Raw genomic sequence first — 16,939 nt, forward strand, 5'->3', positions numbered from 1 at the left:
AGGATGAGCTGAGTCAGGTCTTTTAGAGAGGATTTTTATTGGTAAAGGTTTTTTTTTTTCCCCCAGGGTGTGTTGGGTACAGATGTGCTCATCTCACTGCCCTCTTCCTTGGAGACCCCGAATTCAGGGAAATCTAAGCCATGGGAGGAGCTGACGAGCTGTTCCATATGGATAACTGGATTTAACAAGTACAGGGATAAGGAAACAGGTTAAATTTGAAAGTGCAGCAAAGGACTTGAGTAAAAATGCACTCAGGATCAGGATATATTGGAGAATCCCAACTTTTTTGTCATCTACAAGATGAATACAAAGCCTCAGATTGGCACATCCACAGCTCAGTTGGGTTATTTCTGATCTTTCTTTCCCTGGGATAACAGCTGTTTTTCCTTGTGATGTTTTCAGGGAGCAAACTCCTTGATTAGAATTGGGGGGAAATTAGGAATTCCAGCAGAGTGCTGCTGTGAAGGGGATACGTGGCAGATGTGACTGTAACTGATAACCAGTGCACACAATTTCTGTGTTAAAATTGAAAAATTTCGTGTTTGTTAAAGGTTATTTGTTGTGGGGTTTGTTTTTTTTTTTCTTTTCTTTGATTGCCTATTTTTAAAGTATGTTAAAATAACGTTAGATTTTGAGTGATAATAACTCTGGCATTGGCAAAGCACTAAAATTGACTGTAGTTAATGACACACTATGGCGTTTAGATCCAGAGGGATTCCATCCTTTTCCCAGCAGCACTGAACCACTTCGATAAAGACAAGCCCTGAGAGCACAAGGTGCTCCTTCAAATTGAAAGTGGCACAATTCAGGCATCAGCTGTAAAGGAGATCAATTAAAAATTTGGAAATTGATATTGAAAACTGATAATTTGTGACAATAAACCATTCTTGGAACTCCTCTGTACTCACTCACCCAATTCAGGTAATTGAAGTAGAACTTTTGTGTTTTCAGCTTGGATTTCTGTAGCAGCAGGAAGGAAGGAGTTGAGCTTTACTTGACTCCCTTGATCTTTCAATGACTGCAGACAGAAATTTCCTGGGAGCAGAGCCCAGTCCCCTGGCTGTCCCCTCCTGTCAGGGAGTTGTGCAGAGCTACAAAGTCCCCCCCTGAGCCTCCTTTTCTCCAGGCTCAGCCCCTTTCCAGCTCCCTTAGCCTCTCCTGGGGCTCCAGCCCCTTCCCCAGCTCCGTTCCCTTCCCTGGACATCCTCCAGCCCCTCAGTGACCTTCTTGTCCTGAGGATCCTGAAACTGCCTCCAGGGCTGGAGGTGCCTCAGCAGTGCCAGCACAGGAGATTTCTTCTTCTCATCTCATTTTTCCTCTCTCAGACCAAAAACTCCAGCATGGGTCTCCCCAAGCAGTTCAGTTGTCCGGGGGCTGACGTGATTCTTCTCCAGGACGGTGGGAGGGCTCCAATTTGCTCTCAGGTCTTTGGGCCTCCACAGCAATTCATCCTATTCCCACTTAATTATAGGGGCATGCATTTTGTCTCTTCATCAGGATGTCTACAGCTCTCCAGAGGGTGTTTGTGCCAGATTCGATCTGGTTAAGGCTCACTGCGGTGCCGTTTACTCGGTTTGATCACCTCAGAGGTCTAGGGCCATTTTTAATTGCACATGGGGGCTGTTTTCTCCCTCTCCTTGTATTTGGCTGTGGATGTTTATTGCTGTGTTGTGGCACAGTGGGAACAAAGCGAATTCCATATGCTTCAGGAAAAGAAATGAAGTGGAGTCGCAGAATCACGGGATGGTTTGGGATGGAAGGGACCTTCAGGATCAATTTAGTCCCGACCCCTGTTGTGGGCAGAGACACCTTCCACTGTCCCAGGTGGCTCCAAGCCCTGGAACATTTCCAGGGAATAAGGCTCCAAATCCAAAGGAAAGGTGAATTAGTGAAATGCCACTCGCTGCCCTCCCTGGTTGATCTCAGGAAGCAAAGGCTGGGAGAGCTGTGCAGGGAACCAGGTGCCTTCCCTGCAGGAGATGTGTGGGAGTTGTTGGGCTTTCCAGGTCAGCAGGCTGAGGACTGGGCCTGGAGGAATCCCAGTGACATCCACAGAGCAGGAATTTCAAACTCTCTTGGTGAAAAGCAGTTTAGTGAGGGGGAGAATGACTTTTTACATGGTGGGTACAGCCATGACAAGGGGACTGGCTTCCACTGCCAGACAGCAGGGTTAGGTGGGATATTGGGAAGGAATTCCTGGCTGGGAGGGTGGGGAGGCCCTGGCACAGGATTCCCAGAGAAGCTGTGGCTGCCCCTGGATCCCTGGCAGTGTCCAAGGCCAGGCTGGACAGGGCTTGGAGCAGCCTGGGATAGTGGAAGGTGATGGGCTTTGGGGTGTCTCTAATCCAGCCTCTGCCTAAATCTTACTGACTCTGAGGTGTCCATAACGTTTTTCACTCTATGAAGAACCAGTGTTGACCCCAGGACCACAGAGAAATGTGATAATAAATGTTTGCATCCATACATTTTACAGACCCTTATCTCCTTAAAGAATCTGGGTGATTTCCATTCATGCCTCATTCCCAACAGCTTGAGAGCCACTTCTTAAACCCCACGAATTAAATACTTAGGAATCTTTAATGTTTTATGTGTCTAAGCTTGGGAAAAACTCATCTGCCAGTTGGGCTGGAGCTGTGCAGGTAGATTCTTCTCCCCTCTAGCTTCCCCTCTGTTTCCTTAACCTTGGAATTCCCTTGGGAGAGGTGTTATGTGTAAGTGCTTCATCTCCTCTTTGCTTCAACCCAACAACCTTGTTGGATTTCAGTCCATGCAGATTATTTAGCATATAAATTAACTCCTGGAATAGCTTTACAAATCTCCTGCCCAGCCTCCCACTTAGAAAAGGAACTCACTCAGTGTTGTGGTGGAAAATGTAATTTATGAGCCAATTCCTTGCCTGGTGCAGAAAAAGGATCCAGATTTTAAGCGAGTTGTGTTGGACAGGATTTATCTTTTTGGTTGGGGTGGTTTTGCCACAGCTTTGGATTTTTCCACCCCAAACCCCAGCAAGGCAGTGCAAGTTGATTTTTTTTTAAATTCATTTCCTCATACACCCCGACTTTAACAGAGTGGGCAGTGATTTAGAACTGAACTGTATGAAGTAAGATTCACTTGGGCTTTTGAGAAGTTTAGGGCATTCCAGGACTTAGTTATAAATCAAATTAATTTATAATCATGTCTGCCTATCGCTGTATCATAATTCCAGTGGCCCAAAATTTGACTTTTCTTGAAGAGAGTTATTTAATTTTATTGCTATTTCATTTTAATATATTTTTCAGTTAAAAAGCCTAGAATTTCAACAAAAAGTGTTTCTAAATGGGGACAGAAATAAAGATAATGGCTTTCCAGAATGTTTTGCCAGGATCTCTCCACATTGATTTCTTCCTGGCTAAAAGAGTTTGCCAAATGAGAGTGTCCAACCACTTGGAGACATGGCCTTGGCAGTGCAGATGGTTTGGGCCTCCTCATAATCCTAATTTAATCTGATTTTAGCATCTGACCAAGCTCCTAAGTACAATTTTTGTGTGAAAGTAATAATTCTGAATTCTTGAGGACAAAAAAGAAATCTGGGCAAGGTTTGTTCTGCACCTTGAAAAGCCATGGCAGGTAAAACACCTCCGCTTTCAGGAAAATTAAAACTGGTTTTAACAAAAAATCTAAACCAAAATATTGAAGGGGCAACATCTGCTGCATTTCTCTGTGGTTTTTACCCCAACACCTTTATAAATGGCTTTGAAGGACTTGGATCTGAGGTGTTTGTGGGATGTGAAGGAACTCTGGGTTTCTTTCCAGCCCTTCTCTCCTGGGAGCGGGGAACAGCTCTGTAATGTTCCTGCTGGGTTTCATTTCCATGCCTTGCAGAGCAGTTGTGTTTCTTCATCTTGAGTAAGCTGTGGGTCTAAAACCATTGCTTAATTAAGACTGGAACGGTAAATAAACAAAACTATTGCATCTCCCATGTGGAGCAACGTTAGGTATGTGAGGAATAGATAACAGTGTTTATATTTTCTAAAACTTGGGTGGTTTTTGCTTTCATCTTCTTAGATCCTCCCAGCAGAAAGAACAGCTCAGAGAAGCAGGAACCCCCAGAAGAGTTTGTACATTTTGTGGGTGGCTGATGGTTTTTTAATCAGTGTAAAAATACCCCGGTCCTGAGCTTATTAACCAGTAATTGGTGACTGTAAACAGCAATTTCACTGTTACACAGGAGAATGTTTGTCCTGCTGTGAGACTTCCTAACAATGAAATTTGGGCAGCACCCAGATTTCAGAGCCAGTGCTGGATTCCAGCATTCCTGGGCTTTGGAAGCTCGGCTGCCTTCCTGGAGAGTTGCTGGGAATGCCAGGGGTCGCTTGATAAAGAGATTTTCTAGTGTGTCAGTGGAGGTCACTCAGTCAGGGGGGCACAGCACGAGTTGGGGACCATCCAGTGGGAGGCAGGGAAAAACCAGTGGTTAAAGCCTTGTTTAGTTGTTAATGTGATGATCTTTCAAGGGAGCAAGACTTTCAGAAAAGCTTGTGACACAGTGTGGTGAAATGCTGGTGAAATCACCCCTATTGCCCTGTTTCCTTCTTACTTAACATTTTACCCTGACATAATGAAAGCATCAAACCCCGGCTAATTCAGGTGTAGTGGTATTTGAAGGACATGTTTGTATCTTTATGGAATCACAGAGTCAGTGAGGTTGGAAAGGCACTCCAGGATCATCGAGTCCAACCCAGCACTGCCAAGGCCACCACGAAATCACGTTTAAATGTGTAGCTGTCCCTGTGTGAGAAGCAGAAGAAAGATCTGCTCCTGAGTGGTATTTTATTTGTATTTTTCCTGCAGATAGGAAGCTGTTAACTCTGGTCTACCAGCATAATTATTTAGGTCAAAATATAATTTCAGCTTGTAAATAACTTTCAAGTGCAGGCCTGACCTAATGCTCCTGGTACTTTTATGGCTTGTCTACAATGGAATGAAACTCAAAACATTTGTGGTTTGGAACAAACATTTGTTGACTGTTAGAGCTCCTGGGTGTAAATAGGGAGGGGGAACTCCATTGGATTTGCTGGGTACATTGAATTAAACCCTCTTGTCAAGTACACTCAAGGATTTTGGAGCAGCTTGTTTATTTTAGCTCACAATTTGTACAAACAAACTACGGCAGAGCGAGGACTAACAGCAACTGCAGATGTTTGTAGCAGCCTGGACCAATGTTTATTGCTGTAGCGTAACTCAGCCTAATTGGAAATTGCATAACGAGGTAAAACAGCAAAGCAACTGGGCTGAGCAATCCCTTGGCAGAGGCACGGGGAAAGTGCTCATAAATGGGTGTCAGGATGTAAAGACGAGTTAGGGGAGAGCTACTTCACTCCACAAGTGAATATATACATTAATATTTATATATATGTATTTGTATATTCAAGGCCAGGTTGGATGGGGCAATGTATTTAATGTTTCCTCCCTTTCTCACCTCTCTGAACACTATTTACTGTTAATCGTTCACCTGGAGACCCCTTGCATGGAGTGGAAACTTCCCTTGGCTCAGTGGCTTTGGCTTTTCCCATGGGACACACCTCTCAAAGTTGTCCCATCCTCCCTTTTCCATCCCTGATTAAAGGAGAGAGTGTGAGCATGCAGCTATAGCCATATCAAAGATGCATCTGACCTCATAAATTTCCCTCTTAAAATGGACCTACTCTTTAAAAATCACATTTCTTCCATGCAGAATTTTAAGTAACATCTCTCAAAAACGGTTTGATTGAGACAGGTTTAAAGTCACCTTCACAAATTAAATGGAAATGGAGACATCTTTAGGGGTTCAGCTTGATAAAGTCATTTCTTTTCTGATTCATTTTGTTAATAGAAATACACGATTCTGTGATTCTGTAAGTGCAGCAGCATATCAAAAATGAGAAAAATACCTGTATCACTTCAGCTCAACACAAGATTTTGTATAGAGTAAGGATTTGTGTAAGATAAATACCTACCTGGCAGGCGTTGGCATTTGAATTCATTGTACACGTGTTCTTCATAGTCTGCTGTGCTTCAGCCCTACTGGACAGGGAATTTCCCTCATTTTTGCCTGAACTCACCTATTTGTGCTGGTTTTCCTTGGGCTCCCAGTGCTGCTGAGTGCTTGGTGTGTCAGGGCTGCTGCACTGAGGTTCTTCAGATCCCTGAGGGAAGGGCTGGAAGGGAGAGAAAGGAGATGAAACTTCATTGCTTGCTAAAAATGACAAATACTGTGAAATGGAATGCGGGAAGAATTCCAGGTGGTTCTGTGGGTTTCTGTTGTTGCCTCCATCAGTGACTCACTGAAGGATTTTTGGGAAATCACTTGATTTTTGTTCCTCTGACGAGCAAGGGCAGCAGGGGGATGTTGAGAGGGCTGGTCTGGACAGAAATACCCTTAGTTTTATCCCTGGGTTTGCTCTCCACTTCTTGCTGTAAATTTCTTGCTGAAATCCTGAGTTTCTTCACCCTGCTCTTGCCATCCCTCCTGTTGAGACTGTGAACTAATTTGGATCAGGGTGCTGCTTTGCCATGAGTTTGTTAAATCCTTGGCTCCATCAGCCAGCGAGCGTGCCAGGATGCTGAAGTGAACCCAGCTGTCAGAAAACCTCCATTTTCATGATGTTCTGAAGACAAAAATCCTGAAACTGTTTGTTGGAGTGCGATACTAACTTAATTTGGGGATTATTAACATCTTGTGCTTCCATAACAAATGAGTTTCCTGTGCTCTCTGGCACGTGCTGGTGGAAAACAGCCTCGCTTGGGAGGTGGTGGGTTGGTGTGTGCGTGTGTACCCTGTCAGGTTTGTTTGTGTTTCACATCCAGCTTAGTCACCACCTGGAAGGGTCTGCACCGTGCATATTCCTAATTTTAGAAGTCTTGGGAAGCACTGGGTTGTTGGACTTCAAAGCTACACTGAACTACGTAGGGGTGTGAATTGGGAGCGAGCATAAACTCAGAGGTGTTACTTCAAAAAACACCAACTGCTGAGGCCGGCTGGGCTTCCAGAAAACCACTCCCCTGTGTCTTGGCTCACACCACATTGCTGCAGGCAAGGAAATGAGGAGTGGGACTCATTTGCACGGGGAGCAGCTGCGGGAGCCTCGTGGATGGGGAGCAGCCGCGGGGCGAGGCGGGGTGGTGAGGAGCTCTGAGCCCTGTGCGTTTGTGTCCCCAGATCGTCAAGCTGAAGGCAGAAGCGCGGCTGGAGCTGCTGAAGCAGATCGGGGTGTCCGTGGACACGTGGCTGAAGAGTGCCATGAACCAGGTGATGGAAGAGCTGGAGAACGAGCGCTGGGCCAACCTGCCCTCGGTCACCAACAACGGCTCCGCGCACCTGGTACGGACTCCAGGGGGGAAACCTCTTCCCAGGGCCAGGGCATCTCCCAGGGGGCTGCTCCTAACTTAGGACGGGGTAACAGAGGAGAAGGCTCCAGGGGGAGCTCAGAGCCCTGCCAGGGCCTAAAGGGGCTCCAGAAGAGCTGGAGAGGGACTGGGGACAAGGCATGGAGGGACAGCACACAGGGAATGGCTTCCAGTGCCACAGGGCAGCGTTAGATGGGAACATTGGGAAGGAATTGTTCCCTGTGAGGCCCTGGCACAGGGTGCCCAGAGAAGCCGCAGCTGTCCCTGGATCCCTGGAAGCGTCCAAGACCTGTGTTTCTTTGAAGTTTCATTAATAGTTTATAATGCAATCTTGAGATCTTTGGGTGTGCAGATCCGAGTGTCAGCCCTCCAGAATCCCAAAGGAATTCCCCTGCTGAGTTGCACTTCAGATCCTCTCTGGTTACAATAGATGAGGATTTGTTGCACAGCTGTGTTAAACAGTGATTTTATTCCATTTCTTTTTGTACTCCACCTCCTTTAACTTCCCTCTGTGCCTGTTGTGCTGCTCCCAATCCCTCATTCCCAGTCTCCCCAGACATGGCACAGTTGGCCCTGGAGGTGAGCCCCCCCGTGCTGGTCCCAGGCGCTGCCTCAGCCTGGGAGGTTCAGCTCTGAGTCTCATTTTCCCCTTTTACACTTACGTAGGCTCCTGTATTTAAAAAAGGCTCTGTTGACCTTGGCAAGCCAGACAGGGACAGCCCAGAGATGGAATTCTTAGAGCTGGGACCAAAATTATACCAAAATTTAGAGGAATTACTGCAGTTTGTAACAAGCAGCACTTTCACTCCAGTCTGGAGGAGTGGGCAGTGTTGAACAGGGCTGGGGAAGGGGCTGGAGCCCCAGGAGGGGCTGAGGGAGCTGGAAAGGGGCTCAGCCTGGAGAAAAGGAGGCTCAGGGGGGATCTTGCGACTCTGCACGACTCCCTGACAGGAGGGGACAGCCGGGGGGGTCGGGCTCTGCTCCAGGGAACAGGGACAGGACCCATCTGTGCATATGTACAACAAAACAAGATAGATTACGTTTGTTATTTATAATATTTATTCCATCATTTTTTTTCATGGATATAACCCACTTTTCTGATCACCTCCCGTGCGTTTTTACCTGTTTGCTGTGTGCCCCACAGCTTTAGTGTCTCTGCCCCTTAAATTTATTCCTTGCTGATGCCATCGTCCATCCCAGACTCTGCAGAAGGATGAGCTTTATCAAGCAAACCTCTCAGTTTCCTGTTTTCCCTCTCCATGCCTGCTTCCCAAATGATTCCAGCCAAGGAGCTCAGAGCAGCCCACGCGCTGCAAATGAAGGCGTTTTTCCTCCTCGTGTCAGAAAACCAGGAGCAGATGTTCCCCAAACCTTCTAGACATGATTTGCTGCTTTCCATGATGTCCCAGCTGGATGTCAGCCCTGGCTGCTGGGACCACGCTCAGCAAAAGGCAGAGAAACAGGAGGGGAAACCTCAAATTTGCCACAATTTGTAGTTGGTTGCTGATCTCCCAAAGCATTGCCCAGCTGTAGGATGATTTTTTTGTTATCCCAACATCCATGAGCACACTGAAGGAGAGATGAAGGCAAACTGCTCTTGAATGAGAGTTAGTGAGGGAGAAGAAAATCACCAGGACTGCAAGGATTTGGTTTGGAAATAGTAACATAAAAACTAATTAAGGCAGAACATGATGAAGCTTTGTTCTTCTAGCCCAGGCCTAGAAGAGCAAAGCTGTCAGAGACCTGATTGAGGAAAACTGCACAGGGAATTTGTAGGCTCAGCTTAACTTTTTTTTATCAGTCTCTTACTTTCCACAGGGAGCATCAAATTCACTCCCAAATTAATAGGAATAAACACAGGGAAGATGGCTCTACATAACAGTGTTGCCTTTGATTCACAGAACGTTTTCACAGAATAATTCATCATTTTTCACATGAGATAAAGCATTTATTCAAAACATAACCCGGGCACGAGGCCAAAGCACAGCTCATGGCAGCCTTACCCAAACTTGTATTTTTCCAGCGCATTGACTTCAGGTTTTATTTAAACTTTTATAGAAAGTTTTTACAAATCTTCCCGTCTCTTAAGAATTTTTGTAATAAACTGCAGCAAATCTGTTGTGCAGAATACACCAGCTAGAAGGTTGATTTGGGGGTTTATTTTTTTAAACTTTAAATATTTCCACTGCAGATTTATTTTATAACTTGTGGTCACAGGTACATTAATCTTTCAGTAGCATAAATTCTCTTTTTTTCCATTAAACTGGTTTTTGTGCCTTTGCAATGGCATCTCCAAAGTACTTTAGTCACAGCTTATGTGAAAAAATGGATTTTATGACTGTCTAGCAGCTGAGCTGGAGCTTCCAAAATCTTCTGCAGTACTTTTTAAAGTCCACGTGCTTGAACAAAGAAATCCAGCTGAGTTACTTTCAATAACGATAAGTCATACAAAACACACACTGAAAAATATTAACCAGCTCATTTTTATTGTTACTTCTTCACCATCTTTAGCAGCTGCTGTAATGCCAACTGGAATTTGTTTTACCAGGTCAATGCTGATGCAGAAAAGGAGGAAGGTGAAGAGTTTGAAGACAGCATGGATGTTTTTGATGACAGCAGTTCTAGTCCTTCTGGTACTCTGAGAAATTACCCTCTCACCTGCAAAGTTGTTTATTCCTATAAGGTTAGTGATTTATTTTTTTTTTCTAATTTATTAGAAAAATTGATTATATAGAAACAGATAATAAATGGGCCTTTGGGAGCTTCAGGTTTGCTTTTCTGATTGGGTGAGATTCAAGGAGGTTCCATCTGTCCCTTTTGAGGGAGAAGGGCTTTTGTGAATGGCAGAACCTTCATTGGGACCTTTTAAATTATGTTAAAGCTTTCAGTTTTTTAACATCACTTCTAATGAAAGTCTAGATGGGAATGTTCTTTCCGCTGCCCATTCCTTGCCCTTAAAGCCACCTTTCTTTTCTGTCCTTCCCGTCCTACATTCCAGGCTTCTCAGCCAGATGAACTGACCATAGAGGAACACGAGGTGTTGGAGGTCATTGAAGATGGAGATATGGAAGACTGGGTAAAGGTATCATTTCATGAGCTTCTTTCCATTAACTCTTTAAGCATAGAAGTTGAGATGGGAGCGAGTGCTGGGGTTCTTTCCAGAGCAGTGTTCACAAGCAGAGAATGGCTCCTGTGGTTGGTTCACAGGCACGGAACAAGGCAGGACAGGTGGGGTATGTGCCAGAGAAGTACCTGCAATTCCCAACCTCCAGCAGCCTCCTGAGCATGCTCCAGTCCCTGGCTGCGCTGGACACCCGATCCCACACCTCCAACAACTCCACGGACACTGACCTGGTGCCAGGCAGCCTCAACGGAGACTCCAATGGTAAATTCCAGTTAAAGCTACATAGGGTATTGAGCTGGCTCTTGGAAACACTCCGGACATCGAGTCTGGGAGATTTTCCCACATTTCGTGGAATCAGAGAATCATTAAGATTGGAAAAGACTTCCAAGATGATGAAATCCAACCTCTGACCAAATCCCACCATATTGCAAAGTCTGCTCATTTTTTTAACACATCCAGGCATGGGAACTCCACCATTTCCCAGCCTGTTCCAATGTTTAATCACTATTCCAGGGAAGAAAGTTTCCATAACATCCAACCTGAGCCTCCCCTAGTACAATTTGAAGCCATTTCTTCTTGTCTTACCTCTGGGAGAAGAGGCCCCACCTGGCCACAACCTCCTTTCAGGGAGTTGCAGGGGGAGACTGACCCTTATCTGAACATGGCCATTCCCAGTAATTATCTCAGTAATTATCTCTCTCCTATTAAATCTGCATAATTCACTTCTTCAGCTCATACAGATGAGATTAAAATTAAGGAAAACCAGAATAATCTGGCTCAATAATAATAGAGTCTTTAAAAGAACTTCAAAAGCACCAGCTCCAGCTATCAAACTTTATGTATACTTAAATGTTTTCCTTAGCTCATTGGGTTTTTCCTTTTCCATCTTGCAGTCTGTTTTGTAAAAGCACTTTATGATTACGAGGGGCAGACAGATGACGAGCTTTCCTTCCCGGAGGGAGCCATCATCCGCATCCTGAACAAGGAAAACCAGGATGATGATGGCTTCTGGGAGGGAGAATTCAACGGCCGCGTCGGGGTCTTCCCCTCCGTGTTGGTTGAAGAGCTCACGGCCTCAGAGAATGGAGAGACTCAGTGGATTGGGGATATCCAGGTATGGAAAGAGGTGTTGGCTTGGTTTATTATTTGGGCAATTTGCAAAGATCTGTCTCTTCTTTAGGGGGGGAAAGAAAATCAAAACCAGTTTAAGAAAAAAAAAAAAATCAGAAGCTGTTTAAGAAAAAAAAAACCCACCACCAATTTAAGGGGGAAAAAAAGCAACCCAAGCCCTCAGTGCTTGCATTTTGGTTTCTTGCCCAGCCTAAGAACTATCAACTGGTGTATTTTTGCAAATTTGTGAATAAAGGCAGATATTGGGATAGAAGGGAATCAAAGGGGAAAAATCACAGTTCCTGTCGTTCATTGATGAGACGCTGAGATGTCATTTGCAACCTGGCAAAAAGAGAATTACAGGCTCTTTCAGCCCTAATTTGGTGTGTTCACACTTAAAACTGTTCTGTATCCTCTCAGTTTTGAGGGGCAGGATACTGCCAAGTTTTGGATTACAGTAATTTTTGCAGAAATGCCTTCATTTCCACAGCTTACTTTTCTAATCCTTATATCGTATAAGAAAATCAGACACATTCCATTGTGGAGTTTGGAGATAGAAACTGCACTTCCATGTTTGCTACAAGGGAATTTTTCAGTATTTTTATTCCTTGATTTAGGAAGACCGTGAAAATGAACATTTAAATGCATTTGAGTGGGGATAAAGCTCACGATCCCAGCACTTTTGTGTGAATCCCACTTGGCCGAGTGACCTTTTTGTTTCAAATAACCTTCAGGAAAGCCTCTCTGAATTACCTGGGCGGGGCTGAAAATTTCTGCTCAGTGGCAACCTGTGATTTAGAAAAATTGAATCCCTGTTGGGTACCTTGGCTTTCCTTCCCAAACTTTCCTGCCAGCTGCTTTTCCTCCTGAGGAAACTTGCTGGAGAGTAGGGATGGGTTGGAAAACTGGGGTGTGTGTGTGTGCGTTAAATGTGCCGAGGAGGAATTGATGCAGCCTCTCCCAATTTTTGGCACAGGTGTCCCCGACTCCAAAGGCCAGCAACTCCCTGCCACCACTGCCTCTGTATGACCAGCCTCCCACCAGTCCCTATCCCAGCCCGGATAAAAGAGGATCCCAATTTTTCCCCAGGTCTCCGTCGACTAATGGTGAGAAATTTGCAAACATTTTGGGTAAAGGCTTCATTTAGAAGCCTTTCAGAGGGGTGTCAAGAAAGAAAAAAAAGACTATTTTTGCAACAGAAATTCAGCAATACTGAGGGACTTCTTTGTAACAGGCTGTTGCTTATTCCCTCAGAAAACAGCTTTGGTTCAGAGTCCTCTGGATTCTCTCAACCTCCACGAATTCCTCCGGAAAGTTCCTATGGCAAACTGCGGCCTGTAAGTGACCAGAAAATCCTGTGGTTTTTTCTGATGTTGAAAGGGTTACAGCCCCTAAACAAAGCTGACAAAGAAGTGGGGAGTAAATGCCAGAAGAGGTCAGTCCTGTGGTTTACATAGCTCCTGCTTTCCAGCAGTTCCTTGCACACTTGGGATTCTATTTCTTTTCAACCCCTTTGGTTTGAGGGGTCTGGATCCACGATTCTTAATGATGGGGATTTTGTGTTGTCTTTGCTGCCTAGAAAAAGGACATTTTCCAGGAAAGGAAGGGAAGAATTGAATCCCTTACAACTTGACAAAATCCATCTCCTACAATTAACTTTGAAATCAAGTTTTGGGGGTTTCAAAGCCCTAAACCAAATCATACTGAGACATAACTTTTGTCTTTTCCTGGCCTTCTCAGTGGATGAGGTTGCAGAGAAAGAGCATTTTGGATGGATATTCAAATAATACATTTTGAATATTCCAGTAGTATTGGGCAGTTTGCTGCGGGATTGCTCCACAGTTCGTGTTTTCTACAGCAAGTCTGTATTCTGAAATGGTGTCCATAAAACCCTGATGGCATTAAAGGTGATCTCTGTCAGGAGATGACTGATGTGGAAGAGTGTGAAAACAACATCAAGTGTTGAGGTCAGGGATTGATGAAGTACCAGTGACTCAGATGCAGCAAAACACTCTGGTAGTTCCTACTCCACAGAAATTCCAGGCAAAAGCAGTGTCAGATTCAGCATGTGCAGAGCCCTTCCCAGGTTTACATCCTGGCTTATCCATGGAATAGATGTGGGATTGCACCCTGGAGAGAATCTGTGACAGGTTGTAAGGAGAATCCCTGATGGCTGAATTGGGGAGCGCTGGAGCTGCATCCAGCTGGACACGCAGCCTGTTTGTTTGCATCATCTCGAGGGGTGAGCCTGCAGGGGTGTGTGCAGGAGGCGTGAGGGGTTTCTGGTGGAATTTGGCCATTTTGTGGGAGTCACAGGCTGTTTCTGAATGTTGCAGGTGCGAGCGGCTCCACCCCCCCCGACACAGCACCACCGCCGGCCCATGGAGAAGATCGAGGACGTGGAAATCACTCTGGTGTAACGAGGGGACTGGCTAATTAGTAGTGCTACAATCAAGGCCAAACACAGCTTTTGGTCAATCTCGTTTTTAGGCACCTTTGCATGATGAAGACTTGGACTAGAGCGAGGGATAGGGAGGATTTTATGTGGCAGTGACCTGGCGGATTCCTTCCCACAGTCATGAATATTTTGTGCCTTTTGGTTTTTTTGTTTGTTTGTTTGGGTTTCTCTACATCATTCTTCCTCTCTTAGCACAAACCAAGACAGGCCTAGATGGGCTTTTTTTTTCTTGGCTGAAGATGCTCCATTTTTACGTGGAGACAAAGAGCGAGCCCCGTTCATGCAGCTTAGTCTTAGCATCCTTTGCTCCTGTGCATTAGTACAGTATATTACTGTTGCCATAGGAATGTGTTAAAGATTGTGGATCCTTCCAGTAGCATCACCTGCCCAATCAGGTATTCATCAGAAGAATGAAAAAGGGAACAGAAAAAGAAGTCTAAAGGAGAGGCTGGCTCCTCTTGAATCCCCCTGCAGAAAGGAAGAGATGGGAAAATGATCTCCTGGAGAAGCAAAAGCGTTCGTTCCATGGGTGCTCCCCTTGTCAGTGATTCAGCTGAACATTCTGCCTTTGGACTTTTGTGTTTACTCAGTGCATTTACTCATAGAGCATCTAACACGGAGGTGCTGAACCAGCAGCAACGTCTTCTTCCACAGCAGAAGCCAACGGGTAGAAAAGCAAAAAAGCAAGTGAGATTTTGTCTAGATCTGGAAATTGAGCTGCTTTTTCTTCTTTTTTTTTTTTTTTTTCCTTAGCAGATTTTGGGGATTTTGGGTTTTTTTGTTGGGTTTGTTTTATTTTTTTAAAGCATTCGGGTCACTCCTATCCCAGTTATTGCTGTGTACTTTATTATCCAGCGTTAGCAGTATATCTTTGTCATCAAACCACCTGAGTTCTAGAGTTAGCAGTTCCATTTAGAGTATTTACATGCATTTAGTTGTTGCATTGGATGGTCCTGTAGCCTTTTCCCAGCCCAATCCCATTAACCAGCTAAAGCCAGGGAGCCAGAAGCAGCTCCGGGTTCTGCCTTCACACCACCTTTGTGCCCAAGACGTGCCCAATTCCTCTCAGGGAAGAAACTGAGAGGAGAAGAGTTTCACATTTCCCTCAGAGAGCTCTGAAAAGGGAGCTTGGATTTCAGTTTTTTGAGAGAAGAGGGCAAAGAATATTCTGAAGTTGAACGTGGAGCGGAATGATTGGTGGAGAGGGAGAAACTGGATGAAAACAGGTTTTTACTTTGGGTACTGACCAAAATATTGTCAGCGTTCTCCATCAGATGAAAACTTCAGCTGAAAGGCATCCCGAGGTTCGGTTTGGAGCTGTTTGTGGGTTCTCCTTGTGTCTTCACGGGTTTTTTTCAAAGCCAGTAAGTTTTGTACCTTTAGTTTACTAACAAGGGCTATTTTTTTGAGGCTGCATTCACAACAAAAACCCAACGACTCATCTTAACGAGATTTTATCATAAACTTTGCACATAATTGGAAATCCCAACCCGGGTTGGGTCTCTGAGACATCCAGTGCTTGCCAGTCTCCTTTCCCAGTGGGATCCTTAACCAAGAGTGGGGCTGTCTGAGGACAACAATTCATGGATCAGTTATGGAATCAGTGACTGTCCAATGAAGTCTTTTCCATATTATTCCTTCTTTTGCACCTCACGTCCTGTTGATCTGTTTGAGGTCTTTTTATGTGTTTATCAAACTTATTCTTAAGTTTAAAAAGAAAAGTTAAAAAAAAAAATTAACTGTTCGCAAATATTTTGAGATCTTCACAACGCAGAAGAAAATCAAGGTTTTTGCCATAATGTTCATGTTCAATTCCTTTGGCCAGTTTTTCTGTGTCCTTCACACCTGGACTTTCAAAAATCCAGAAAATTTTTATTTAAAAGTCTCTTTAGTTGTATTTTAAAATATTTTCTGTAAGAGCTGCTAATTTTATTTAAAAAACAAAAGTGAAAAAAAAAGCAAAAAAAAAAAAAGCAAAAGGAAGAAAAGTTGTAAAAAGATGCCTCCTTTTTAACTATGATTTCTTCATACAGGGCATGTATCGGCCGTCGCATCGTGTACAGCTCAGTACACCCTGAAAGCATCAGTGCAAATGCTTTCTTTATATTGGCTGTAAAAAGTTTGTATTTATTATGTATAAAAAGTTGAATAATAAAAAAGTGGAACTAAATTCCTAGTGCCCTGGGAGATTTGGGGGGCGGGGGAGAACGAAGGGAAAACCCAGGGACAAAAATCAGCATTTTCTTGAGAGGGAATTTGTGCTTTTACACAGAAATTTGAATCTTGTGCTTCGGGGAAAAGGACATCCTTAAAGGCAGCTTTAAACGTCTTTTGGAGGGGGCATTTATGCGAAGAACAAAACGTTGCCAGAAATTAAGTGCCAGCAACAAAGCTCCAGTTATCAAAATAATTGCTTAATAGCCTTGATGCAATTAGGATAATTGCCTAAAGAAAGCGAGGGGAGTGATTGATAACAACCCTTCAGAGTGATTGTCCCTTAATAGGATGGATTTGCCTAATTGTGCCAGGAATGTTCCCACTGCATCCCAAGGCTCTCCAGCTTTGGGATCCCTCTGTGGGCTGCGTTTCCACGTTGGATTTTCTCATGGCACTCAGAAGCTGCCCACCGGTCACCCCCTTGCTGCGCCGGTCCCAGTCTCCTCCAGGTGGTAGGTGCCAAGTGATCCATATTTTCCACGTGCTCCCTGGTTTTGGAGACTCTTTTTTCCCCTCCTGGAACACAGCACTTTGCTGTGGGGTTGGGTTGGATCCTTTTTCACTTCCACTCTTCCCACAGAGCTGTTGCACGGGCCTTTGCTTTTTTCCCCAAGCTCCTGCAGCCTCTTCTTTTGAGAAATCCCCATCTTTCCTGCTTTTTATAA

The 16,939-nt window shown here is 44.6% G+C and overlaps 1 protein-coding gene across 1 annotated transcript in view; it reads left to right on the forward strand.

The window, feature by feature from the left end:
• Window positions 1-16,214, forward strand: part of FCHSD2 (FCH and double SH3 domains 2) — a 121,462-nt gene extending 105,248 nt beyond the window's left edge. Inside the window, exons 14-21 of the mRNA XM_040056123.2 lie at window positions 7,178-7,339; window positions 9,914-10,048; window positions 10,364-10,447; window positions 10,573-10,750; window positions 11,383-11,603; window positions 12,576-12,705; window positions 12,854-12,936; window positions 13,936-16,214. Coding sequence (XP_039912057.1) covers window positions 7,178-7,339; window positions 9,914-10,048; window positions 10,364-10,447; window positions 10,573-10,750; window positions 11,383-11,603; window positions 12,576-12,705; window positions 12,854-12,936; window positions 13,936-14,019 — 1,077 coding nt within the window. The 3' untranslated portion in view covers window positions 14,020-16,214. The remainder of the gene's footprint in view (window positions 1-7,177; window positions 7,340-9,913; window positions 10,049-10,363; window positions 10,448-10,572; window positions 10,751-11,382; window positions 11,604-12,575; window positions 12,706-12,853; window positions 12,937-13,935) is intronic.
• The last annotated feature ends 725 nt before the right edge of the window (window positions 16,215-16,939 follow it).

This window comes from Hirundo rustica, chromosome 2 (genome assembly GCF_015227805.2).
Source record: "Hirundo rustica isolate bHirRus1 chromosome 2, bHirRus1.pri.v3, whole genome shotgun sequence".
NCBI classification, from domain to species: Eukaryota; Metazoa; Chordata; class Aves; order Passeriformes; family Hirundinidae; genus Hirundo; species Hirundo rustica.